Genomic DNA, 26,573 nt, shown 5'->3' with positions numbered 1-26,573 from the left:
AATTTTTTTACACAGCCTGAAAACTGCACGATGCTTCAAGTGTTTTTTTTGTAACATGCATACTATGAATATTTAGAATGAAAACTGAAAAATCACGTACTTTTAACTTATTTATTCATTAAAGGGTATAATAAATTACAGTACAACAAAGAAAATCTGTCACTTCGTAAACCTTTTCATAAATGATTTCAGGCAGTCAAAACAAGTGACAGGAGCAATGGCAAAAGAAAAATGTTTTGACTAGATGGTGTCGATATTCAGTGGGCTGGTGGTTTATACCAGGGAGTTACCGACTTCTATTCTGTGTTTATTGTTGCAATTTGTAACAATGTTGTAGCTTGAAACACTGACAAAGTAAATGCATTGAAGTTCTAAAATATTTCAAAGTAAAGGTTGTGGTACATTTATTATTTAGAAAATTTATGGGTTTTATTCAATAATACATAATTGCAGGGTATTTCATAATTATATTAACACAGATTATAAAATTATATTAACATTATATAAAGAAAATTCTAGCTGTGCAGCAACAAGGGCTTTTCAGTTACTGTGCAGCCACACACCAGTCCAGATTTGAGGGAACAGTGACTATCACCCACTATTAATTCTCCTTGCTGTGTTCTAGCAGTATCACCGTTTCTTCCCCCATTTCATCTTTCTAACCCTTTCCACCCTATAACCCTCTAGGAATTTCATATTCCAACAACTAGAGCCTCTCCTTTAATCAGTTTTTGTTCCCCTGATGTTCTGAGTTCTGAAATTCCATTTTGAACATTTAGTTTCTCTACCCTTTAAAATGCTCTCTTCTAACCCTCTGATTGCTCTTGTTGGTACTTTAGGAGAAGTTGACATGTATCTGCCTCCAACTAAGTGTCGTACATTGTCTTTCAACTCTCTTTTGGCCAGATGTGTAGTCCTTCTTAGGTGGAGAGATGCTGCTCCACCCACTCATGCTCAATGGCTCAGAGACTTTATGTCCTGCTTAGACCTTGAAAAGATTCATTATTTACTTCTTAATTTGGACATAAAGTTCCAAAAGGTGTGGGGACCTTTTCTTGAATATTTTCATAATTCCCCTTTAGATTAAGGGTGCAACCCTCCCTTTTTTTCTTTTGCATTTAAATCCCTTATTTGCAGCTGCTTTCGGTTAAGATTTTTGTTTTTTTTTTGATATGTAAACATATTATATTTCAGGTGGTGGGCAATATACCTTTTTATAAATACAGCTCTGTGGTGTTAAAAGTTCATATTAACTTTCTTATATATCGTAAGATTGGCTTGGAGTTGGGTAGTGGGAGGGTGGGGTGGTAACTAATTTTATACGATTCTACTATGGGTGCTTTTCCTTAATTGTTATGAACTGTACATTTGATAAGTTTGTTTTGCACTGTATAAACTTTTTTTACTGTTTTTTGTCACATTGTAGAAACTCATAAAAAATTAATTTAAAAAATCCTCTCTTCAATCTAACCTCATAGCACAGTATAGCTCATGACGTCTGCACTGCACACAATGCCAAACTAAATCTCTTCTGCCCGTTCAGGATCCATATCCTTTCCTTCACTATGTATTAATCTGTCTGTCTAAAAGCCTCTTAGATACCACTATTGTATCTGCTTCCACTCCCCTCGTAGCCCATTCTAGGCACCATGCACTTTCTGTGTACAAAAAGATAAAAGACAAACATTCTCTTCAAACATCCCTCACTGCCTTAAATTAATGGCCTCTAGGAAAAAGATTCTGACTGCCTGCACTATCTACTCCTCTCTTAATTTTATAAAATTCTGTCAGGTCTACCCATAGCCTCCGATCTCCAGAGAAGACAATTTTTTTTCAATCTCACCTCATAGCTCATATCCTCTAATGTAGGCAGTATCCTGATAGACCTCTTCTGTACCCTTTCCAAAGCTTGTACATCCTTCTTGTAGTGTGGCCACCAGAGTTACGCACAGCACTCCAAAGGTCTAATCAACGTTTTTTTGTAGCTGCAACATGACTTTCTTACTCTTATACTCAGTGCCCCATCCTGTGAAGGCAAGCATACCATATACTTTCTTCACCACTCTATCTCATTGTGACTACTTTCAAGGAGCTATGGAGTTAAACCATAAGATGCATTCATACTTAGTACTGTTATATACTTATCATTTTCCCTTATACTTTCCCCTTATATTTGATTTTCCAGAGTCCAAAATTATCATACTTGCTTGAATTAAACTTCATCAACCCTTTCTCCTCCCCAAACCGTAATTGATTTATATCCTGCTTTATACCTTGATAGCCCTCTATGCTGTACACACCACCACAAATCTTCATACTGTCTGCAAACTTACTAAGCAATCTACCTACATTTTCATCATTTATATATATCACATCAATCAAGTTTCTTATTCTAATATCTCTGTAGAGCAGAGTTCTTTGCTTGCTAATGCGCTTGAGAAGCACCTAGAAGTTCTATTACATCAAAGGCTCTAAATAAATGTATAGTGTCTGACCTTAAAATGTCTTTAACTGACTTTTGAGCTCAACCTTGTATTGTAGCAATTAAGTTTAATGTGTTTTTTTATATTTAGCAATTCGGCACAGAACAGTCCCTTCCAGCCCAATGAGTGTTACCATCCAGCGACCCACCTTTTTAACTGTAGTCTAATCATAAGACGATTAACAAAGATCAATTAACCTTCTAACCAGTACATCTTAGGACTGTGGGACAAAATATACATGCACATGGGAAGAACAAACAAACTTTTTACAGAGGATACTGAACTCCAGCACCCCAGGCTGTAATAGTGTTGTGCCAATCGCTACGTTGCCATGGCATTTTAATTCATACAAAGTTTAATCAGACTGTTAGCCTTATTGTTGCCTTCATTGTAGGTCTTGACCGTTCGTTGATGCCACTATGAAAAGAGAGCTTTATTCTATTGTTGTATCACACTGGCCAATTTATCAAAAAAATCCAATGAGAATCAAAATGATCACTAGCTTGGCAGAATGAGGGATGAAAAGAAGATTACATTTCTTACAAATCTTTAACAAGGATATTAAATTAGTATATCAAGTTTAATAACAGGGTATCAATTATGGATTAGAGGGTACCATTTTCCATTGCCAAAGATTATGGGTTCAAATCCCACTCTAGTCCAGAGCACAAAATAAAACACAGGACCAAATTTATATCAATAAAGTTCACCAAAAACTCTTTGAGATTATCTGGTTAGGAACATGTATTGGACACTCTCATGTGCTGTTATTTATCTTATGTTTCCTTCCAAACTGGTCTCCATCCTATAGGAAGGATGTGATTGTGTGGGAGGTGCTACATGGGAGACTCGTCAGATTGTACCAAAACTGGTGCATTCCTGTTATAAGGAGAGACTGGATGAGCTGGGTTTGTTTTCCTCGGAATGGAGGAGCTGAGGGGTGACCTGACAAGGTGTAAAATTAAGAAGAGGAAAAGATAGTGTAGGTAATATTCTGTTTTTCCTTTGGTATGGGTGTCTCAGGAAAGAGGATGTAGGTTTAAAGTGAGAGGTAGGAGGTTTAGAAGGATTCTGAAGACATATATTTCACACAGTGGCTGGTTAGAGTCTGGAATCTCTAGACAAACATTCAATCACCGAGTTATAGAAGGCTACAGACCCAAATGCAGTGAAATAGGATTAGTGTAGAATGGTAAAATGGACTGGAAGTCTTGTCTCTGTGCTGTACGACTCTAGCAGGAAAAAAGAGGGAAACGGTATCGTAGCATAAAGGCTCCAGAACAGCTTCTTCCACAGCATTCATACTGATGCAACTGTATTTCTATGTTATATTGAACCTGTTGTACATAATATTTATTATAAATTACTATAAATTGCACATTGCACATTTAGACGGAGATGTAACGTAAAGATTGTTACTTCTCATGCATTTGAAGGATGTAAGTAATAAGGTCACAAAGGGTGGCTGTCATCCGGAACCAACTATGAATGCAAGCAGTCTCTCAGTGTTTCAAGAAGGGAAGTGAAGGGGAATGGTGAGGCACAAGGCAAGATAATTTGAAGGGCTGCAGGGCAAGAATGTAGAAATGGGACTATCAAGATTGCTGTACAAAGAATGATTCTGTAATTTGAAACCTTGAACACAGTAGTGGTGCTGTTTATTAAATGCTTCCTTCAGTCCTGTTCTTGTGGTCAGGTGAGTTGGGCCATTCAGTCATGATGGATTGGTGGCAAAGTAAAGTTACATTGTTACACGGTTACTTGTAGCATAAAATAAGTCATTTCAATACTTTGTTTTTCCAAATACCACAGGGTATTTATAAAAGAAAATAATGTTGATATGGTGAATTGAAGGGCAAGGTCATTTGGGTAGAGAACATAAAACCTGAAGCTGAGCATTAACACTGTGCTGAGATTCAAGGCTACAACAAAAACTTTCAAAATGAAGGTTCATTGTAAGAATCTTTTTATTTTTTAAATGATTTAATTTGAGCGTTTTGCATCACTTTTAATTGGGAGTCTTAACGTAAGTGGAATTGCGTAGATTAATACAGCACAGAAACAAGCTGTAATGTTGAAGCAGGTTCATGAATTTAGTGAGACTGTAAACACCGACTATGAATAGGTATTTATTTACAAACAGTAAGAAATTCGACCAAACATATAGGTCCCTCCAAGTAACACAAACTATAAAACTAAATATTCAACAAGCAGATACTTGGTTAAAAGTGCGTGTGGAACATACCTTCTCAATGGTCCAGGGAAGCATGCCCTGGAGACGAGGGGAAGAAAGAGAGCCTCTTGCACGTGCTATTCTTTATACCCAGGATATCTGAAACCAGACACCAGAGCTATTGTACACAAGGCAACCAATTGGGAAAAAGCTGCTACAGATTTCAAACTGACCAATCAACGGCTGACATGGTGAAAGTAGCTTTTGACTGGCAAATGAACCACACGTCCACACTACTTCAGCCCAACAGGTCCACATCAATACCATTTGTCTGCATTCAACCCATAACCTTCCAAGCTAGTCCCCTCCATGAACTTATCCAAATGTCTCTCAAATGTTGTAATTGTACTGGCTTTGACCACTCCTCTGGCAACTCATTTGAAGCATTCAATGCCCTCTGTGCAAAAAGAAGTTGCCTGTGAGATCTCTTTTAAATTTCTCCTCTCTTATATGGCATCTGTGCCCTCTAGTCTAGGGCTCCCCAAACCTGATTAAATGACTATGGCTTTGCACTTTATCCATACCCCTCATGATTCAAATTTCTTTGAGATCACCCCTCATTTTCCTGCACTCCAAAGAATAAAGATCCAGTGCGGCCAACCTCTTTCGATAACTCAGACACTCTAGTCCAGGTAGCATCCACGTAAATCTGTTCTGCACCCTCTCCAGCTTGACAATGTATTTCCTGTAAGAGGGTGACAATAATGTGCAGAATACTCCACGTGCAGTCTCACCACTGTCTTGTACAACTGCAACATAAAGTCTCTACTCCTAAACTTGATGCCCTGACTGATGAATACCAGCATGCCACACACCTTCTTCACCATCTTGTCTATTTGCATGGCTGTGGAATGAATACAAATAGATGTTATAGATAAGAACATTTCCATTTATTATTCACATTGGCTGTCTTACTGCATAACCTTTACCTCTGGTATCAACTTCATGCTGGTATTTTGAGTAGGTATTCACCAAATGGCTCCATATCTGATTTCCTGTCTTCTGCTGGGGAAATAAATCTCAGTAAATCAGTCCTAGATTCAGGAATCAGGATCAGGTTTATCAGAATCACCGGCATGCGACATGAAATTTGTTAACTTAACAGCGGCAGTTCAATTAAATACATAAAATAGAAAAAAAACCCACAAAATAAAATAATAATAATAAATAAATAAGTAAATCAATTACAGTATATGTATATTGACTAGATTAAAAATCGTGCAAAAAACAGAAATACTATATATTAAAAAAGTGAGGTAGTGTCCAAGGGTTCAATGTCCATTTAGGAATTGGATGGCAGAGGGGAAGAAGCTCTTCCTGAATTGCTGAGTGTATGTCTTCAGGCTTCTGTACCTCCTACCTGATGGGAACAGTGAGAAAAGGGCATGTCCTGGGTGCTGGAGGTCCTTAATAATGAACATTGCCTTTCTGAGACACTCCTCCTTGACATGTTCTAGGTACTTTGTAGGCTAGTACCCAAGATGGAGCCGACTAAATTTACAACCCTCTGCAGCTTCTTTCGGTCCTGTGCAGTAGCACCCCCCCTCCCCCATGCCAGACAGTGACACAGCCTGTCAGAATGCTCTCCAAGGTACAACTATAGAAGTTTTTGAGTATATTTGTTTACATACCAAATCCCTTTAAATTCCTAATGATGTATAGCCGCTGTCTTGCCTTCTTTATAACTGCATTGATATGTTGGGACCAGGTTAGATCCTTGGAGATCTTGACATCCAGTAACTTGAAACTGCACACTCTCTCCACTTCTGATTCCTCTATGAGGATTGGTATGTGTTCCTTCGTCTTACCCTTCTGGAAGTCTACAATCTACAATCCTTTGTCTTACTGATGTTGAGTGCCAGGTTGTTGCTGTGACACTGCTCCGCTAGTTGGCATATCTCACTCCTGTATGCCCTCTCATCACCAGCTGAGATTCTACTAACAATGGTTGCAGCATCAGCAAATTTATAGGTGGTATTTGAGCTATGCCTAGCTTCGCAGTCATGTGTATATAGTCAGTGAGGAGGAGATGTTATCACCAATCAGCACAGATTGTGGTCTTCCAATTAGGAAATTGGGGATCCAATTGCAGAGGGAGGTACATAGGCACTGGTCTTGCAACTTCTCAATCAGGACTGTGGGAATGATGGTATTAAATGCTGATCTATAGTTGATGAACAGCATCCTGACATAGGTGATTGTGTTATCCAGGTGGTCTAAAGCTGTGTAAAGAGCCATTGAGATTGCATCTGCTGTTGACCTATTGTGGCGATAGCCATTTGCAATGGATCCAGGTCCTTGCTGAGGCAGGAGTTCATTCTAGTCATGACCAACCTCTCAAAGCATTTCATCACTGTCGATGTGAGTGCTACCAGGTGCTAGTCATTAAGGCAGCCCACATTATTTTTCTTAGGCACTGGTATAATTGTTCCCTTTTTGAAGCAAGTGGGAACTTCCGCCTGTAGCAGTGAAAAGTTGAAAATGTCCTTGAATACTCCCACTAGTTGGTTGGCACATGTTTTCAGAGCCTTACCAGGTACTCCATTGGGATCTTCCACCTTGTGAGGGTTTCCTCTCTTTAAAGACAGTCTAACATCGGCCTCTGAGACAGAGATCACAGGGTCATCAGGTACAGCAGGGATCTTCACAGCTGTAGTTGTGTTCTCCCTTTCAAAGTGTGCATAGAAGGCTCTGAGTTCATCTGGTAGTGAAGCATCGCTGCCATCCAAGCTACTGGGTTTTGCTTTGTATGAAGTAATGTCTTGCAAACCCTACCAAAGTTGTCATGCATCTGATGTCACCTCCAACCTAATTTGAAATTTCCTCTTTGCCCTTGAAATAGCCCTCTGCAAATAATACCTGGTTTTGTGGTCCAGGCCTGGGTCGCCAGACTTGAATGCCACAGATCTGGCCTTCAGCAGATGATGTCCCTCCTGGTTCATCCACGGCTTTTGGTTTGGATATGTACAGTAAGATTTTGTATGCACACATTCATCGAGACAGCTTTTAAAGAAGTCGGTAACAACTCCAGATTCAAAGATGAATCTCTGAATACATCCAGTCCACTGATTCAAAGCAGTTCTGTAGGTGCTCCTGTGCTTCCCTTGTCCATACCTTCTTGGTCCTCACTACTGGTGCTGCAGTCTTCAGTCTCTGTCTATACTCAGGGAGTAGAAGTACAGCCAGGTGATCAGACTTCCCAAAGTGAGGGCGTGGAATAGCATGGCAGGCATTATTAATGGTGCTGCAGCAATGGTCCAGTGTGTTGTTTCCTCTGGTATTGCAAGTGATCTGTTGATGGTAATTGCTTAGTGATTTTTTTCAGACTGGCCTCATTAAAATGAGGAAAAGTTGGTGATTTTGTTGTGGAAAGCTGCTTTGTACTTGTAAAGTTAAATGAAGGCATGAATGTTTACCTCAAGGCAAACAAGGATGCAAAAGATATAAACCTGTATGCTGCATCTAATTGTTCTGAATGAGTCACTAAACCACCCTAATGGCAGTGGTGGGTAACATGGTGGTGCACATAGTAGGGCTGCCACCTCGTGTCCTGGTCTCTTTGTAACTGCTTGGGCTTTCCTTGGGTGTTCCTGTTTCCTCCCACATTCCCAAGGCATCCAGGTTAATAGGTTAATTGAATGCTACAAATTGTGAGTAGCAGAGTCTGGGAGCAGTTGATGAGTATGCTGGAAGAATATTTACAAGGGGGAACTAAAATGAATAGGATTGTTTACTGAGCCAGCATGGACTTGACTGGCTGTAAACACCTCCTTCTAAGTCATATGTAATTATATAAGGGAGTAATTATGTTCTTCAAAATTCAAACAGTTACCTCTGCTTTCAACAACTTTCTGCGATACTAATAGTTACCCTAAACATTGTTATTTTAATTTGTTCATTTGCAATAGGTAGGCATTTGATACAAATTAATGATTTTAGTTGTGTACATACATCTGATGCTTCTGGACACATCATCAGTGATGTTCCTAGAATCATCGGGTGTTTCGGGTCTTTCAGCATCATACACCCTCCTCCAGGTGACCCAACTGGGGCTGATCAGACCCCAGCTTGTGTCTAGATGGCTCGCTACACATGACTCCATGGCTCCCCTCTCTTGAGCCACAGCCACCTTGAGGCCCTCTCTGCCACATTAGTGATACTGCGGATGGCTCTCCTCTTGCACTCTCCCTCGATGCCCAAATTGCTGAAGGCTCTGGCTAAGGTACAGACTACGAATCCCTTACAACCAACCTCCACTGGGAGACACCTTGCTCTCCATCCAGTCTGCGGGCAGTTGCTGACCAGTCCTGCGCACTTCGATAGCTTCCTTTCAAAGGCATCTTCCCATGGGACTGTCAGCTCCAGCATCACCACCTGCCTCGTAGACTCAGACACAAGGACAATGGTCGCAGGGTAGTGGCTGTGATATGGTTGGGGAACTTCAGCTGCTTTTGAGGTCCACCAACAGCTGCCAGTCCCTTGCAGAGGTCAGGATACCTGCTGATGTTCTTTTGGTGGGTATTGACTGCTCCCCAGCTTTGACAAAAGCAATGCCCTGCTTAGAGGGTTGGGATCACTTCGCCCACTCAACTCCTGAGCTGATGTCTTCAGCAATGGTCTTCAGGACCTGGTCATGCCTCCATCGGTACCGTCCCTCACCAAGTGCCCTTGTGCAGCTGCTGAGGATGTGCTTCTGGGCTCCTTGCTTGCCCCATGTGTGCAGGTTTGATGAGCTTGGAAGCACATCGTACACTGCCTGGATGGGAAATTGGATGCAGTGTGTCTCGGCTTTTCAAAGCTCAGCCCAGCTCACGTTCCTCTCAACTGCATTCTCCCATGTTGTCCAAGCTCCCTGTTACTTTATTCCCACTGCCTTGCAGGCTGTCATCTCCTCTGCTGCTGGGCTCTCCCCTCCTCCTGAACTAGGCGACGCCTTTCCTTCCCTCTGATGGTGTCCATTTGGGGAGTTGGAAAGGATCCTAGCCCAGCTTGACCTCGTGTGACCACTCCCACCAGCCTCCTGTGACGTTGCCTTGCCTCTGCTCCCTGAACAGCTTCCTCTGCCCTCCACTTCCTGCCAGTCCTCACTTGGATCCCCGCTCTAGCCAGCTTTGGATCACTTGAGTCCCTCGATTGTACCGCTTCTCTGGCTCTTGTTACCTTGAATTCCTCCTCCAGGGATTTGAAGGGCAGTTGCAGTTTGTTGTGGTGTCCATAGAGGGCGATGCTGCTCAGGCTCCTCGGCAGCCCCAGCCATCTCCTGACGTGCTTACTGACCCTCCTCTCTGAGGTTTCGACTGTCGAGATCGGAACTGCATGGACGAGGAGGGGCCACAGGATCCTGGGAAGAATGCCATGCTGATACACCCAGGCTTTGAACTTCCCAGGTAGGCCAGACTTGTCCATAGATTTCAGCCAGCCATCCAGCCATTTTTGCAGGTCACCTGAATGGATGCCGTGTTCCTTAGAGAGCTGTCAAAATCCTTACCTAAGCTCTTGACTGGCTTTTCTGTGATGGTTGGGATGGCTGTAACTGTGATGCTGAACTAGAACTTGTTCTCCACCTTCCCCTTCCTCAGCACCAATCGATCTTGATTTGGCTGGCTTGAAACGCATCCAAACCCTCTCCACCAGCTTTTCGAGCCCCTGCAGAAGCCACTGGCGCAGCCTGGAACTGATTCTGTGGTGGCTGTGAGGTAATCCATGAATGCCCTGATTGGTGGTTGCCGTTGAGCGGAATTCATACTGGGCCCTCTGCACTCTGGTTCAGCTGACTTAGTGAACATGTTCATGGCTAGGGAGAACGGTCACTGAGATAGTGCACCCTGTGAGGATGCCAGTCACCACACTGTGCCAGCTTTATGTAATTGCTCCTGAAGATACCCTCATCCTAAAGTTGCTGGGGATGTGATGCTTGGTCAGTGTGAGCTGCACCAGCTCGTGCAGAATGGAGCCATATTCATTTGCCAGGTCGAGCCATAGCACTGACAGGTTGCCCTTGTTCTCTCTGGCCTCCCTGATGAGCTGTGTCACCACACCGGTGTGCTCCAGACAGTCCGACATCCCTGAAATGCCACCCACCTGGACCGATGTATTGATATAGGTATTCTTTGCTAGGTAGGTGCACAGCCTATTGGAAACGGCGCTGAAGAAGATCTTTGCCTCAACACACAGCAGGGAGATGATGTGGAACTAGTCTATCTGGGTGGTGTTTTCCTCCTTCGGGATCCATACCCCTTCAGCCACTCTCCACTGTTCTGGGATCTTCCCCCTTCTTCAGAACACTCGCAGGATCTTCCACAGGCGCAGCAGGAGTTTGGGGCAGTTCTTGTACACTTTGTATAAGGTGCTGCTTGGTCCTGGAGCCGAGCTTGCCCTTGCTTTGCGGATGATCTCTCTGACTTCCTTTAGCTGCAGCTCTGACATATCGAACTGCACATCCTGTTCGGGGGGTGGGGGGGTGTATTAGGATGTTGCACTCTCCTGCTGTCTTTCAGGGTCACTGTATACCTTCTTCAGATGTTGGTCTATGTCTTCCTGCGAACAGGCCAATTTCCCACTGCGCTTCTGCCCCAGCAACTCCTTGGTGAACTTGAAGGGGTTGGCGATACAGGCAGCATATTTCCGGGCCCTTTCATGACGCCGTCTCCGATGCCACTCTGCCCGGCGGAGAACCCTGATCTTCTTTTGTAGTAAAAAAAAGTATAGGGGAAATTTTAATACAATATCTGGATAGCCAATAATTCAGTGAACCTTCGGTGTTGTGCTCTGTAGTTTATGATATCACTTGATTGCCATTTCTTATCTGATTATAGTCTTTATTTCCTAAACATACATTGATTTTCATTGGTAGAACGACTCTTGTCCGGACAGAAAATAATTTAAGATAACACTAGAAGAATCTGATCTGCAAGCTCAAATGGTGGCATGTAAGTGATAATGTGATGGCAGTCTAATACTGGTAATTTGTAAATATTATTTTATTTGTAACACAAAAGCTGGTTTCAGCCCAGATTCATGCTCATTTGGCACATATCAGATGGTAGATATAGTCTCATCAAAAGTAGCTCAGAACATACAAATATAAAATCAGCTTGATGTCTCCGTTCACTGTTATTCAATGCACTTATGAAGTAAATATACACTGCCTGAAGAGGTGATGACGACATATACCCTTGTGAAACAACATATACCCTGGAAAAGGTATCTATCGAAAATGTGCTGGGGTTGGGGTTCACAGAAATGTTGGATTGCCTTTTTCTCATTGACCGTATGATGATATGCGGGATCTAGCTCATAAAGGTAGAGTGATTGGTTTGTTATGATATGTTCTTGCTGGTACTTGTATTGCCTTTTGGAGATGGAACAACTGGGGGAGAGAAAAACCTATTTAATTTCACATTTAAGTTCACATTTCTCATTAGTCTGTTATTTGAGCCTTTCTCATTTGCTGATAAAGAAAAATGGTTGTTTCCATTTTTTTAATTACTGTGGCTGGACCCCAACTGAGTATTACAGAACAGGTGCATGTTCATAAATTTACTTTATAAAGGTCATGTTAGAACAGAGAATGCAACTTAAAAACTGGCATCCATGTATGTATTTATTTCAGGCAAGATATTAGCAATTCTAACATCTGTGCATACTATAATCACTGCAGAATTTGTGGACCCTATTTTTAGACTGTACTATATGGACCCATAAAACAAATGCTAGGTCACTGGAGTGCACTAATTAATGGTCTCATGTTTGCTGAAAGAGTCCCTGGTGAATCTGAGCGGGGATTGTTCAGCAGGTTGTAGAGTCATTGATGCAAAATGAGTTTCCAATTTATTGTATGAAAACCCTTTTATGTGTAAGTAACCTGACATAACCTATGCAAATCTGGCACCAGTAGCCCTTTGCATTCCTGCAGCTGTATTAATCTTTAATTTCCCCTCTCCCTACCTTGCTCCATGTGCCTCTCATTTTATTTCTCTTACTCAACTCCATTTATCATTCACCTGCCACTTTTCCCAGCTCTAGACCCTCTCCCCTTCCCTCCCTGGTGCAACTCACTCGTCATCTTCCACCTCTCCTCAGAGCACTGATTACCAATTACATCTCCCCCTTCCACTCCCGGTCCTGATATCGGGTTTCAACCTGAAACACCAGCAATTCCTTGGCCCTCACAGATGCTGTGCAACTTGTATCCCTCTAAGATTGCTTATGGCTGTTAGGCAGAAATTTTCCGTGAGTCTACACATTCCACACTATTTTCTACCCCAGAGGCCTGATCCAACTTGCCCTACCTCTCTGGAATTTCACTGAGGCATGTAACTTAAAAATTAATACCTCCTTTAGAAGATCTGCATGGAGAGATGTGATCAGCATCGGCATATTGCCTGAGTGTCCTGACGTGGCCCGAGGACCAATGTGCATATTATAATCTCTCTCACTGCAAATGCAATTCTTTGCTCAGTCCTAAGCAATTACATTTCAGCCTTGAACCACAGTAACATTGGGCAACAAATTTTTTTGCAAGTATTGTTTCCTCAGAATTTTTTTTTGTTTATGATAGACTGCTTGAAGCTGAATGCAAATATAATTTCAGACTACTTGTATCTCGTAGGAACTTGGAGAACCAAAAATGAACTTTTATTGAATATAATGTGTTTCATCGCATGAAGGTATTGACGCTTTGCAATAGTTTAAACTCAGCTAAAATGCTTTGTTAATAATTTTCATTTGTATTCAGTATCTGAAGCTTTTTGCTTAAAAGTTCAACATTAATCAGCCAACACTGATGGATTCTGATTGCCCGGATAAAATTTTTTTCATGGCTACAATGTCCTGGTGAAATGTTTCACCATGCTTGTCGTTGATAGTGTCAAGGTTTGCATGGAAAATATCTAAATGGGAATGCAGAAAATTAATCTTCAGTCACATGTTGCACTTCATAGTTTTGTATGCTTGAAGCAGCTGTATTTGGTTCTCTGTTGTTGCCCAGAAAATTTTCAACAACATCCTTGAATGCCTTCTGTGTGATTGTCTCTGGTCTCACTCGACGTTCTTCGAATTGCCTGTCATTGATGACCCATTTGATTTGGACCAACAAAATTGCCTTCCTTAATCTTGGCATCACTCTCAAATATCCAAGTCCTTCACAGAAATTTATAGCCTTTCTAAAACTTGTCCTGGAATGCAGCATCCACCATGCCTGGTCAAGATAGAAAAATTTTCATTTTACATTGTGGGCAACATTCTTATTGAATTGAATATTGAATTGAAATAACAAATATAGGTAATCTTGGAAAAGGTGCATGATAGGAAAATTTCATAGTGATTTTCATGATCAGCAGTCCAACATCCATAAGATACATCCAAAAATATTCACTAAGTAAAATCTTTGTTGGCAAGTGTAAATTGCTGGTCCTGTTCTAATTAGCTGTGAACCTGCTAGGATTAGATTTACTACAACACTGACATACAATGTGAAATTTGTTCTTTTGCAGCAGCAGAACTTTGCAAAGACAATAATCTATAAACTACGAAAATAAATAAATCTTGGAAAAAGGAATAACCAGTTAGTGTACATGGGTTCTGAAATTTGATGGCAGAGGGGCAGAAGCTAATTCTAGATCATTGAGAATGGACATCAAGCTCCTGTACTCTTCCCTGATGATAGTAATAGGATGTGGCATCTTGTGGATGGTGAGTGTCCTTAGTGAAGGATGTGAACAATCAGGAACTTGAAGCTTTTCACCCTTTACACCTTTGACTCTCATTGAGGACTGGTGCATATTCTCCTGACTTGCCCTTCCTGATGTCCACAGTCAAAATGCTATGGGTAAGGTTGATATGACGGAATGACCTGAAAAGCTATTGTAATCAATTCTTTATTGCCTGTGATGTTAAACACCAAATTGATCAGCTCATTAAATTTTAACTTTAAAGCTGAACTTTTTACTAAAGATGGTTACTATTAACTGTTTAAATATTTGTCATAAATTCATTTTCTCATCTTTTATAATATCTATTAATATTTATTGAGTTCATAGCAGGCTTCGTTAGCCATGTAATCCATTGGGTCACGTAAATTATGAATTAATGCCCAGATGTTGGATCTAATGGACCTAACTACCATTTGAAAGCGAGGCATGCATTTGCACACAACACTGAACAAAGATTTCAACCATATGAATAATTTCACAGTCAATTACCCTAGTTTGTTTGAAGCACAGAAAGGTTAGCAGCAACAAAAAATGTACATTTGTATTATCAACAGTCATTCGATGTTCTTTGTACTGCCTTCAAATGTCCTTCTCAATTCAGTTTTAATGGAATTCTCTAAGTATTGTAATTATGTCTTGCTCTGTTCGGGGATTGGTTAATCATATTAAAAATAACATTTTCAGAATATCGTGTTATTGAGGCAAAATGTAAACTGTTGCTGAAGGGTTTAGTGTGGTGTGCTCATTCTGTACCTGAAGTATAATATTTGCCATTATGATTATGGCGTCCTCTGGTGAACAAATCATTTGCCTCCAAGTGGTTTTGGGCCCATCGTGAATGTATATTGGGAGATTAACAACTGGTAAATTATTTGCTTATTTTAATAAAAGTAACTTATTATTGCATTTGCCACTGTAACCAGTTCTTGACTGAATGCAACATTGAAAAGGGGATTATGTGATGAAATATGATTAGCTCCATTTTCCTCATACCTTTCTGCTCATTATTGACTTTGATTAATAGGTGTTCAGTTTCGCAATCTGTCATTTCAGTAACATACAGTAAGGGGTAAATTTCAAAGCATAATTTCGCTGCTTACGATTAGGACTGGAAATCAATTGCAACTGCATGTGATTTGCTTAAAAATAATACTGTCCCAATTCTTCTTTTGCAGGTTACAGTTCTCATTCTCTTTGCATTGGCATTTCTCACATGCATAGTGTTCCTGGTAGTTTACAAAGCTTACAAATATGAGCACAGCTGCCCAGATGGATTTGTCTTCAAGGTGAGAATTTTTCTTAGACTTAAAGATAATGTGAGACTGTTCCTAATAAAAAAAACACATTAATGAGATTAATCCAAATTTCAGTGCAAGTACGTGTCAAGGCACTGAAGCAGGGACCCAATCACAGATCAAGTACTGTGCGCACTGTGAAATTTACTGAGTAGCAAATCCAGAGGGGCGAAGTTGGCGTCAAAGTTCAGGCAGCGATCAAACTTTCCAGAGAAATCAAAAACCGGAATTGGGAAACAGGCAGAGTCGATATTCAGACAGAGTACAGATATGAATACTGGAAACGCTCAGGAAAACTCACTGGCAACAAACAGGTGAAAACACAGGGCTAAAATACACTGAGCAATAAACAGAGAGGCAGTTGATAGGTGGAGCACAAAAAGACAGAAGTGGCAGCAAAACAAGTAATAATGAGAAACAGGTAGGAGGTAGAGTCCTTAGTCATACAGGGGCCAGAGTAGAACAGGAGTGGGGACAGGAGCACATGGGGCATGAAATCAAAGAAGAGCACATGGCAATACAAAACCACAGACTGACAGCTAGGAGGAAAACACCCAAAAGGACAAAGTTCAACTGGAGGTATTGACAGTACATTCCTAGATATAAAGTCTGTGTCTTTTGTAGATGCTGAGCATCTGGCTCAGTGGTCTATCACTTTCTAATTTTGTAAAACTTTCTATAGATTTTTTTTTTGCCTTGTTCCAGCTTTGAACTTCAAATTCCATTTATTCTGGCCCTTGTATGTTCTTTACCTCATCGTAACTTCAGCTTTCTAGACCAGAGGGTCTGAAAGTCCTTTCAAGTGCTTGACCCCCCCCCCTTTCTTTTGAATAGTTTCCTTTTAACATTGACCTCCTTTAATTCCGTGGAAATTTTTCTCAAAATACATGCCTGTGAAGCATTATAATGATTTACGGCGTGTTTACTATGAATAAAACATCTTTAATATAGTATTTATTATTAAATATATTTTGCCATGTAAACAATAGCTCACCAATTCTGTCATTAAACTGCAAGTTGGGATATGGTTCCAAGGGTGCCAGTGATTTGCCTAAGGGGTTGTACCAGTTGGCACAATAATAGTAGCCACAGTAGAAGTGAATCCAGCCTGAACCAAAATCTGTAAATATGTATTAGAAAACTGGATACAAGACTACAGTAAGGAGTGTAAATCTGATTGTTCCTTAATTCAGGAATGGTGAAATATCTTCCACTGTTCCGAATGTTAATATTAGCATTCAGTTGTCTTTCATGTGTTCTTGGCTTGGACATTTTGACAGTGAATGTGGTGTATTGTGGAAAGACTGCAGGTTGCTTTTGGTTTCCCATATTTGCAGGTTTTACCATACTGAGCAGTAGTACAGCTTCTATTCCAGACAGGCATTTTCATTGACCTTTCTCACTACTGTTCAACTCTCTGCTTTTAAAATGCCAGGGATAAAAGAGCTTGCTTTGTCAATCCCCTGAGAGCCCAGAACACTTCATACTCTGCCAGTCATTGAAGTGCAATCACTGCTTCATAGAAAGTACTGTTACATTTCATAAAATAGGAATACAAATTAACTGAAAATCAATAAACTGTAGTTCCTAGAAATCTACAATATATATAAAAAAAACAAAAAGCTGGAAGGAAGCACTCAGCACATCAAATAGTGGCTGTGGAAAGATAAATGGTGATAGCATTAAAATAATCTGAGCCTATGTATAAGAAATAACTGATTAATTTGACTGCCAATGTTGATTGATAAAAGAAATATTCACCAATACACTTCACTTTAAAAATGCTGTGGGATCTTGTACCCATTTGGAAAGACAGATGGGTTTAAAATGTTAACTGGATGTCTTCCTTTATATTTCACTCTGCTTTCTACACATGCTGGCTTCTCTTTGTCTATGGGTAATGAAAATAGTATTTAAAATTATTTTCAGTTGAGTTGCTACATGATTGGTCTAACCTGCTGATTATGGCAATGTGGCTTCTTTTCTATTCATTTGAAATAGGTTTTTAGGTACAATCAGTATGGGGAATAAATGATCTGGTTGTTAAGTGGTCATCATTTTCTAATTTTTAATTTAGTAACTGCAAGTGTATGGATAGGAAAATTGACTTTTGAATGAAATCATGGGCATCTCCTTCCAAGGTTATTGACTTTAACTAACTTTGATGTCAGTTCAATGGATCATCTGTATCCTAGTGAAATGTTATGCTTAGCTACTTGCCTGGTGCATAGCAGCTGCTGCCAGTTTTTAAAAGTAAGTTTTAGTTCAGCTTGTTGGGTAGGATAAACATCAGTGCTGTGAAGATATGACACTGTTTATTTGTTTGGCATGATTGGGTTTAATCTCCTGGTAGGTATCATGCCACAAAGTAAATCTGCTGGTTATATCCTTCACTGCACACCATCCGTCTCATTCGTCTGTTTACAAAACCATTTGGTATTGTAACTAAGAATTAACAGCTGTATGGTACGTTAAAATATGTTTCATGGACCAGATTATCCTTGATTGATAAGATGGAAGTTACAAGAGCATTCTTGTGCCACCATTGCCTGCATACCAAAGGGAATGTTTATTATTTAATTTAAGCAAACATGCAACAATAGCCAAATTATGCAGATGTAATTAGTGCAATAATCTATTGAAACTCTGTACCCTTAAAGGGTGATAACCATTAGTGTTAATTTTCAAGTGGATTAACAGAGAACTAGTTACAAAATACATACATAACAGAGAAACCATTTTGATCAGTAGGACCTTGTGGTTTATGTTCCCTGCGGTTCTTTCCCTCTTACTTATGTGCTCATCTAATTTCTAGTTGAATGCTTCTATTATTCATCTTCATTACTCCCAGATGTACAGTGCCTACAAAAAGTTTCAAATCCCTTGGAAGTTCTCATGTCTTGTTGTTTTACTACATTGAATCACAGTGGATATAATTTGGCTTTTATTGTCACTGATCAACAGAACAAGACTCTGTAGTGTCAAAGTGAAAACAGATCTCTACAAAGTGATCTAAATTAGTTACAAATATAAAACACAAAATAATTAATTGCACAAGTGTTCACCCTCTTCTAGTCAGTATTTAATAGACGCATCTTTGACAGCAATTGCAGCCTTGTGTTTGTGTGGATAGGTCTCTTATCATCTTTGCACACCTGAACACTGCAATTTTTCCCCTTTCTTCTTTACAAAACTGCTCAAGCTTTGTCAGGCTGCATGGGAATCATGAATGAACAGCCCTTTTCAAGTCCAGCCATCAATTCTCAATTGAATTGAGGTCTGGTCTCTGAATTTGTCACTTTGTTGTCTTTTTAGCCATTCCTGTGTAGCTTTGGTTTTACGCTTGAAGTCACTGTCTTGCTGGAAAACAAATCTTCTCCCAAGTCACTGTTCTCTTTCAGACTGCATCAGGTTTTCCTCCAGTATTTCGCTGCATCTCATTTTACCCTCTATTTTCATAAGCCTTTCAGCCTGCTGAAGTGAAGCATCCCCACAGCATGATGTAACCACCACCATGCTACACGGTAGGGATGGTGTGTTTTTGATGGTGTGCAATGTTTAGTTAACGCCAAACACAGCATTTAGTCTGATGGCCAAAAAGCTCAATTTTAGTTTCATCAGACCATAGAACCTTCTTCCAGCTGACTTCAGAGGCCCCCACATGCATTCTGGCAAACTCTAGCTGAGATTTCATGTGAGTTTTTTTCCAACAGTGGCTTTCTCTTTGCCACTCTCTCATAAAGCTGTGACTGGTGAAGCACTTGGGTAACAGATGTCGTATGTGCAGTCTCTCCCATCTCAGCCATTGAGGCTTGTAACTCCTCCAGAATTTTCATGGGTCTCTTGGTGGCTTCCCTCACTAGTCCCCTTCTCGCACAGTCACTCAGTTTATGAGGACGGCCTGCTCTAGGCAGATTTACAGTTGTACCATATTCTTTCCATTTCTTGATGATTGACTTAAAACTGTACTCCAAGGATTATTCAGTGACTTGGAAATTTTCTAGTATCCATCTCCTGACTTTTGCTTTTCAATAATCTTTTTGCGGAGTTGCTTGGAGTATTCTTTTGTCTTCATGGTGTAGTTTTTGCCTGGATATTGACACACTGGCAGTTGGACCTTCAAGATACAGGTGTATTTTTACTACAATAAATTGAAACACCTTGACTGCACCAGTGATGATTTGGTGAGTCATGTTAAAGGAGTTGAATATTTATGCAATCAAATATTTTGTGTTTTATATTTGTAATTAATATAGATCACTTTGTAGAGATCTGTTTTCACTTTGACACAAAAGTGTCTTTTTCTGTTGATCAGTGGCAAAAAAACAAATTACATCCACTGTGATTCAATATTGTAAAATAATAAAACATGAAAGCTCCCAAGGGGGGTGGGAGTGAATACTTTTTATAGGTACTGTAGCTACTTCTACTTAGTACCACTATCTGAGTACAGCTTAGCACAAATTTTCTATTCTATTATTTAATTAGCATATGTTTATGCCTTTCTCCAGGTCCATCAGGGCCTCCCCGTCTTTTCTCAATTCCATAACCAGCTTAAGCTTTCCTGACAATGCAGAAACCAGAACCAAAAGAACATTTGAAATCTTGTGTTCAGATCTGATCACTGTAACAGGAAGCATGTAGAGGCTTTGGAGAAGGTGCAGAGGTTCACTAGTTTGTTGCCTAGATCTGAGTATATTAGCTATGAGGAGAAGTTGAGTGTGCTGGGATTGTTTTCTCTGGAGGAAGGACAACCTGATAAAAATATGTAAAATTATGAGAAGTAGAGATGGGGTGGATTCTCAATCTTTTTCCTAGGGTGGAAATGTGAAATACTAAAGACTGTAGTTTTAAGAAGAGAGGGGGACGAGTTAACAGGAAATCTATGAGGCAAGTTGTTTTATACACACAGAGTGGTTAAGTCCCAGGAATATGCCACCTAGGGAAGTGATGGAAGTAAGTATGAACTCCATTTTCTAATAAGTATTTAGACAGGCACTTGAACTGGCAAGGAATGGGAGGATGTTGACCATTTGCAGGCAGATGAGGTTGGTTTGGATTGGCATCATTTTCAGTACAGACATAGTGAATTGAAGGGCCTATTCCTGTGCTCTACTATTCTATGTTGTAAACCCTTACATTGCTAATATATCCAGTTGTATTAAAAAGAGCTACCTACTTTAAGTATCTTTCAGCACTTAATCCACATCCCTCCAGGTCATGGTTTTCAAGTATACTTTAAGCGACTTTTTAAGACATATGCTGTGCTACCATTTGATAATTTCAAATCCCTATCAGCCCCTGAAAGTATTTTTAAAATATTTCCCCTCTTTGCCTCTTGATTTTCAATACCTCACGTAAAAGAAATAGGTCCTTCCTCAATGCATTAATTTTCCAGGCCAGGTGAATCCCTGCAGTTAATGGGATCTGGAGTGAAAAAACTAACCAGCTGGAGGAACCTTGTGGCTCAGGCACTATCTGTGGAAGCAATAGGATTGGTGACATTTCAGGTTGTGACCCTGCATTCCTATACATACTCTTCAGTTCAATCACATCATTGAACTTGTCACAGAAATATTCAGCAAGGAAACAGGCAAACCATGCTGATTGTGTACACCCGTTAGCCAGTCCCACCTGGCTCATAGCCCTCTAAACTTCTCCTTTCCATGTAGATGGCTTTTAACTGTTGTTAATGTGCCTGTTTCCACCACTATTTCTGGCAGCTCATTCCAATATCCTATTGGATCTCGATATCCTATTTAAATCTCTCACCTCTGACCTTAAATCTACGCCCTCTTGTTTTAGAACTCCTGTGGAGAAGAGGACTATGTGCTTTCACCCTATGCAAACCCCCTCATAATCTTATACACCTCTCTATCAGATCACCTTTCAGTCTGCTGTGTTCCAGGAAATAATCAATGCAACCTCTCCTTGTAATTCAGGTTTTTGTATTTCTATGTGTTCCGTCTTGCTGGCAATCTGCTTATTTGTTGATCTTCAGCACATTTATCTATGTGACATAACAGGAGATGCAAGTCCTATTTGGGCCACAGAACATATTAAGTAGTTTGCCTGAAGGTGAAAGACCAAAAGTTCATATTTTGTACAAATAGCAGTTACTGTTACTGCCATAAAAGGCATTTTGTATTATTCTATGTCTGTATAGAAACTGATGCCAGTTGTTGGTGAATATCAACTACACCCTGGGGATATTGTAGACTGTCCATCTAGAACTCATTTTAAAGCGTGTTTTCATGTCTGAAATGTAGGTTGAATCATTTGCATTTGGAAGCATGATACAAGGGAATAAAATCCTAGTTGTTTGCTCACAATGTTAGCTTGGTTAATGGTATTTGTTGGCAAGGATGAATTTCAATAGCCAAGGGACTAATGCTTGTTTTAGCTATCCACTGAGGACAAAATATAGTATCATTAATTTTTTTATTTATGGCTTTGAGTCTTATTCACAATTATCTTTCTTACCAAAATGAAATTTCACTGCCTCAGTACACTTAATAGAAAATATTCTCCTTTTCATTAGCGTAATGCACTATTAAAAGTGCAACAAGCCATTGAGTTGCCAATAAAACCATCTCATCATTATTAGCATTTTGTATGACTCAGCACAATCAGCAAGCTTTGTTAAAAATCGTAACCTACATTAAAGTCAGTTAATGTCAAAAAGATATCTCAAGTATCTGCAAGTCTCAGCAATAAAACATCCAACTGCAAAACACAAGCAAGTGAAAGGAAATAGCATTCACGTAGAGTCATTACTACTAGCTTTGGAGTTTTGCTGCTGACTTCACTTGTTTTTGGATTGTTATTTCAATTTTATAAATTTGAACTCAGTTTAGTCTCTTTATTTGACTATATTTCATTTATCCTTTTTATTTATTGTGTGATCCAATTGTAATTGAGATATCATTGGCAAACAATTTGACATATGGACATAAAACATGCACTGTGTCTTTACATGGAAAACCATTTATTGGTGGAGAGGGCATCAGTAGAGTCAACATTTATTTAGAGGATTATGACTGAGGTGGGTTGGAGCATGGACAGTGATGTCAATTGGGGCTAGTGGGATTGGAGGGGTGTGGACCAGGGTGAATGTGAAGATGTCTGAATATTATGTTAGGCAAGGGGAGAAGGGGAAGTTCACTGGTAAAGGGGCTTAGAGTCGGATCACACTTAGATAGTCACCAGTGAGTCTGTAACATTATGTTCAGATGGATGTTTTAATAAAGTGGGTAGCACGGTATTGTACCTGTTAGCATAATGTTATTACAGTGCCAGTGATGGGAGTTCAGTTTCAGCCACTGGATTCCTTCCACATTTCATGGACACATAGGTTAGGGTTAGTAAGTTGTGGGCATGCTATGTTATGCTGGAAGCTTGACAATACTCGTGAGCTGCTCTAGCACATATTTATACTGTATTGGTCATTGACACAAATGACACATTTCACTGTATATTTCGATGTACATGTGCCAAATAAAGCTGATATCTTACCATCTGTCACATCTCCATCAAGGTTCCTACTTGCATAGAGCTAATTCACAAGATAAATTATGAGTTTTCAAACTATGTCATATCCATTGCAGAGGCAAGTTCACCTCAACTGTAGCTATTGAACTGCAATATACAACTGCTCTTGCTTAGTGTCTGTAAAGAAACCAAGCTCTAGTTTATCATGGATTTGTTCACCGAAGAGCACTTAAGAAAGGACCTTTTCAGAACCAAGATCCTTAACATGCCCCCATTGCACTACGACATCCCCAACAATATCCTGGAAAAGCACAGGGCATGTTTCAAAACTTGGGAGCCATTGCTCTGTGAAGGCAATGAAATTCAGAATTGCCTTCAGTATAATTGCAAAGCTTACGAAAGCCTGAGAAGAAATGTTTGAAGATAAAAACTTAGGTCTGGCATACAGACTCATTGTTTATGAGGCAGTTTTGATCCTTATTCTTCTGAATCTTTCTGAGATGTCAACCACTTATTGCAATCAACCCAAAACACTAGGACAGTACCAGCATTGTTGCCTCTGCAAAATATACTGGTATGTCACCAAAGATGTAAATTTTTTACAGGTGAATTATGGAGAGTATTTTGACTGGTTGCATTACCATCTGGTATGGAGTTGCCAATACATAGAATTGGAAGAGGTTTCGAAGGGCATAGACACAGCAGCTCCATCATGGGCTCGTCTCCCCACTACTGACGATATGTTCCAAAGGAGGTGCCTCAAAAAGGTGGCATCCATCATTAAGGATTTTCATTACTTGGGACATGCTGTTTTCTCGTTACTCCCATCAGATTTCTGAACAGTGCATGAACATTAACTCGTTATGCCTCTTTCACACTGTTTATTTTTATTGTAACTAATAGCAATTCATTATGGCTACATTGTACTGCTGCCATGAAACTAAAGATTTCACAACTTACATCAATACTAATAAATCTGATCCTGAAGATAATCTTCCTCCATCCCTGGCATCGAGGTCCGTATTGCACCAGTGCATCTTGGCAACATTTTTCGCAAGACTAAGAAGAGTGTTCCAAAAAAAAAAATTCCGAGCTCTACTTTGGCAGAATATTATTAGGTGGACATAGGAAGTTACTCCAAGATGATCTCAAAGTCGTCATAAAAAGGTGTAGCATTGCCACGGAATCCTTGGTCCATGATGGCCAATTTGGGAAGCATTGGTAGCTTGAACCCCTTAAGGTGCCTGCAGATACTTGAAGTAAGCAGTGGGAGGAGTATACCATCTTCCATATCAGCCACCCATTCTGGTCAAGGACCTCTTTTTCCACTTAAGTCACGATAGCCTCATCAGAATTAGTGTGCAATTAGTCACCTCAAGCCCAAGAGATTGCTTAGAGGATTGTGCATTAACGTTATATTTTAATGTTATTATTTCTGATATTTTCAAAATGTATTTTAAAATCACAATTGCTTACAATTTTACGAATCCATATGTGCCTCTTTACTCAGTTCTGCCTTGATGGCATTAAGCAATAGGCAGTTTGTATTTATTCAATCCAGAATCTGTCTGGAAAGAGCTAATCAAAGAAACTAGTAGTGTATTATTCAAGTAGATTCACTGCTCCAGAACAAAGCAAGTTTGCTAGAAAAGATGATTGCAGGCATAAATATAAGGTGGTTACTGCTAAATTCAGTGGGGAATTTAGTTAAAAAATATTTTGTATGCTGTTTACACCAATAGCATTTAAGTAGAACTCACTAGGTAAACAAGGGAATATCCACAAAGGAGGAGGTGAAAAGAGGTGGGAGGAGGTATTTGTGAAGCATCAATACTAAAAGAGATCAGTTGGAGCTGATAAGACAATGCTCAGGAATGGAAATGACTACTGAAAGTTGAAACAGCCCAGTCCATCATAGGCAAAGCCCTCCCTCTCATTGACTACTTTTACAAGCTAAACTTTGCCTTTATAGCAGAAACATACTATATGTGGTGTCACTGATCTGGTGCTGCTGTTACTCTCCCCAGAGAACTGATATTAGTGAGATCGCCGCAGGTCACTCTAACACTATCTACTTGGTGGTCACTCATCTACCTAGCTGAACCATTTTGGTGTGTCCACCTCCCTGAAGCAACTACATATGATGTTCTATACCTCCTGTAAGCTCCTCAGTGAGTTCAAGTTCCATCCATTCCATGCAGACTAAGAGGAGCTGTACTTAGACATGCCTCCTGCAAATGTAATTGTTGGGGACACCGAAACTGTTCCCTGAACAGAAGGAGCTGATCACTCCAGTGACTAACATTACTGCCCCTTTAATAAATTAGTGGACTTGGAGGGAAAATTATAAGAAGAATTTTACCTTGTTCTTAGCTTTTTGCTCATTGAAGCCTTCTGACCACCAGCACCATTTTGACTTCAAAGCAGCCCTTCTCAAGATGGCCACTCTGTTATAACTTGCCTTCCTTTTATTCACTGGTAGAGCAGTCACTATTGAAACTACAAATCGCTTGCTGGCATCTCCTGCACTTCTCTTGCTGCTGGGGTGGTTATGGAGGTTTGCATATTCATCTAACAGCTGCAATCTTCTCAGAAAGTGGCCACACCTACTTTAATTATTGCAGTGCAAGAGGCTACTCCTGTGATGGAAAGTCATTAAAAGAATCATCAATTGACTTAAAAACAAGAACTCTAGAAGAAACAGAATTTCTTTTGACCATCACCATACAGCAAAGATGTAGTTCTGAGTGAAGGCATCACCCTTGTCTAGAAAGAATGTTCCATAAGGATATCAGCATTGCAGTAATTGTGATTGTTAAAAGAGACAGCCAGTTAAAGCAACTGCAGTGGGATCTCTCTGCTGACTGCCACAGTGAGGGCTCTTCTGAACCCCAGTTCTAGTAGCCGAATAATATTGCCCAGAGCTACAGTGCAAAATTCATCTATCAAGATGTACAGTTGTCAGAATCTTCATCACATGACGTCTAAAAGTATAAGCAAGAGATCCTCATTGTTATACGGACTGTTTTGGCTTTGGCTAAGTCTACCATTTTCATTGAAGGGGATTAAAGCAAATGCAGATCAAAGATGACTTCTCTCAGAAATTTGTCACTACTTTGCAGCTGATAAACACAAGCTGTGATGCTTACCAAAAGGTCTACCACAAAAGGTCTATCCCAGTATGGAACAGGGATCAACTCTCTTTCTAATCTACAATGCACTTCACCTCCAACAAGCTCCCTGCTGGAGCAGAGTACTCACCAGGACAAATGTGGAAACTGTTCAACACTTCTAAGTCATGCTGACCTAAATCCCAGTCATCAAATTATGTACACAGCTCACGCCTAGCAGTGCACAG

At 40.1% G+C, this 26,573-nt stretch overlaps 1 protein-coding gene and 1 long non-coding RNA gene across 4 annotated transcripts in view; one reads left to right on the top strand and one right to left on the bottom strand.

Moving 5' to 3' along the window:
* Positions 1-26,573, top strand: part of LOC132391719 (neuronal vesicle trafficking-associated protein 1-like) — a 100,126-nt gene that overhangs the window by 66,443 nt on the left and 7,110 nt on the right. For all 3 annotated transcript variants that reach the window (XM_059965277.1, XM_059965276.1, XM_059965275.1), the window contains exon 4: positions 15,605-15,715. In XM_059965277.1, coding sequence (XP_059821260.1) covers positions 15,605-15,715 — 111 coding nt within the window. The remainder of the gene's footprint in view (positions 1-15,604; positions 15,716-26,573) is intronic.
* Positions 130-6,268, bottom strand: LOC132391721 (uncharacterized). The gene is made up of 3 exons (XR_009511334.1): positions 5,646-6,268; positions 4,729-4,815; positions 130-2,900 (listed from the first exon to the last, which is right to left on the bottom strand). It is a non-coding gene; the product is annotated as an uncharacterized LOC132391721 (long non-coding RNA).

This window comes from Hypanus sabinus, chromosome 3, assembly GCF_030144855.1.
Source record: "Hypanus sabinus isolate sHypSab1 chromosome 3, sHypSab1.hap1, whole genome shotgun sequence".
Taxonomy (NCBI): Eukaryota; Metazoa; Chordata; class Chondrichthyes; order Myliobatiformes; family Dasyatidae; genus Hypanus; species Hypanus sabinus.
This window is presented reverse-complemented; position numbering and strand designations above follow the sequence as displayed.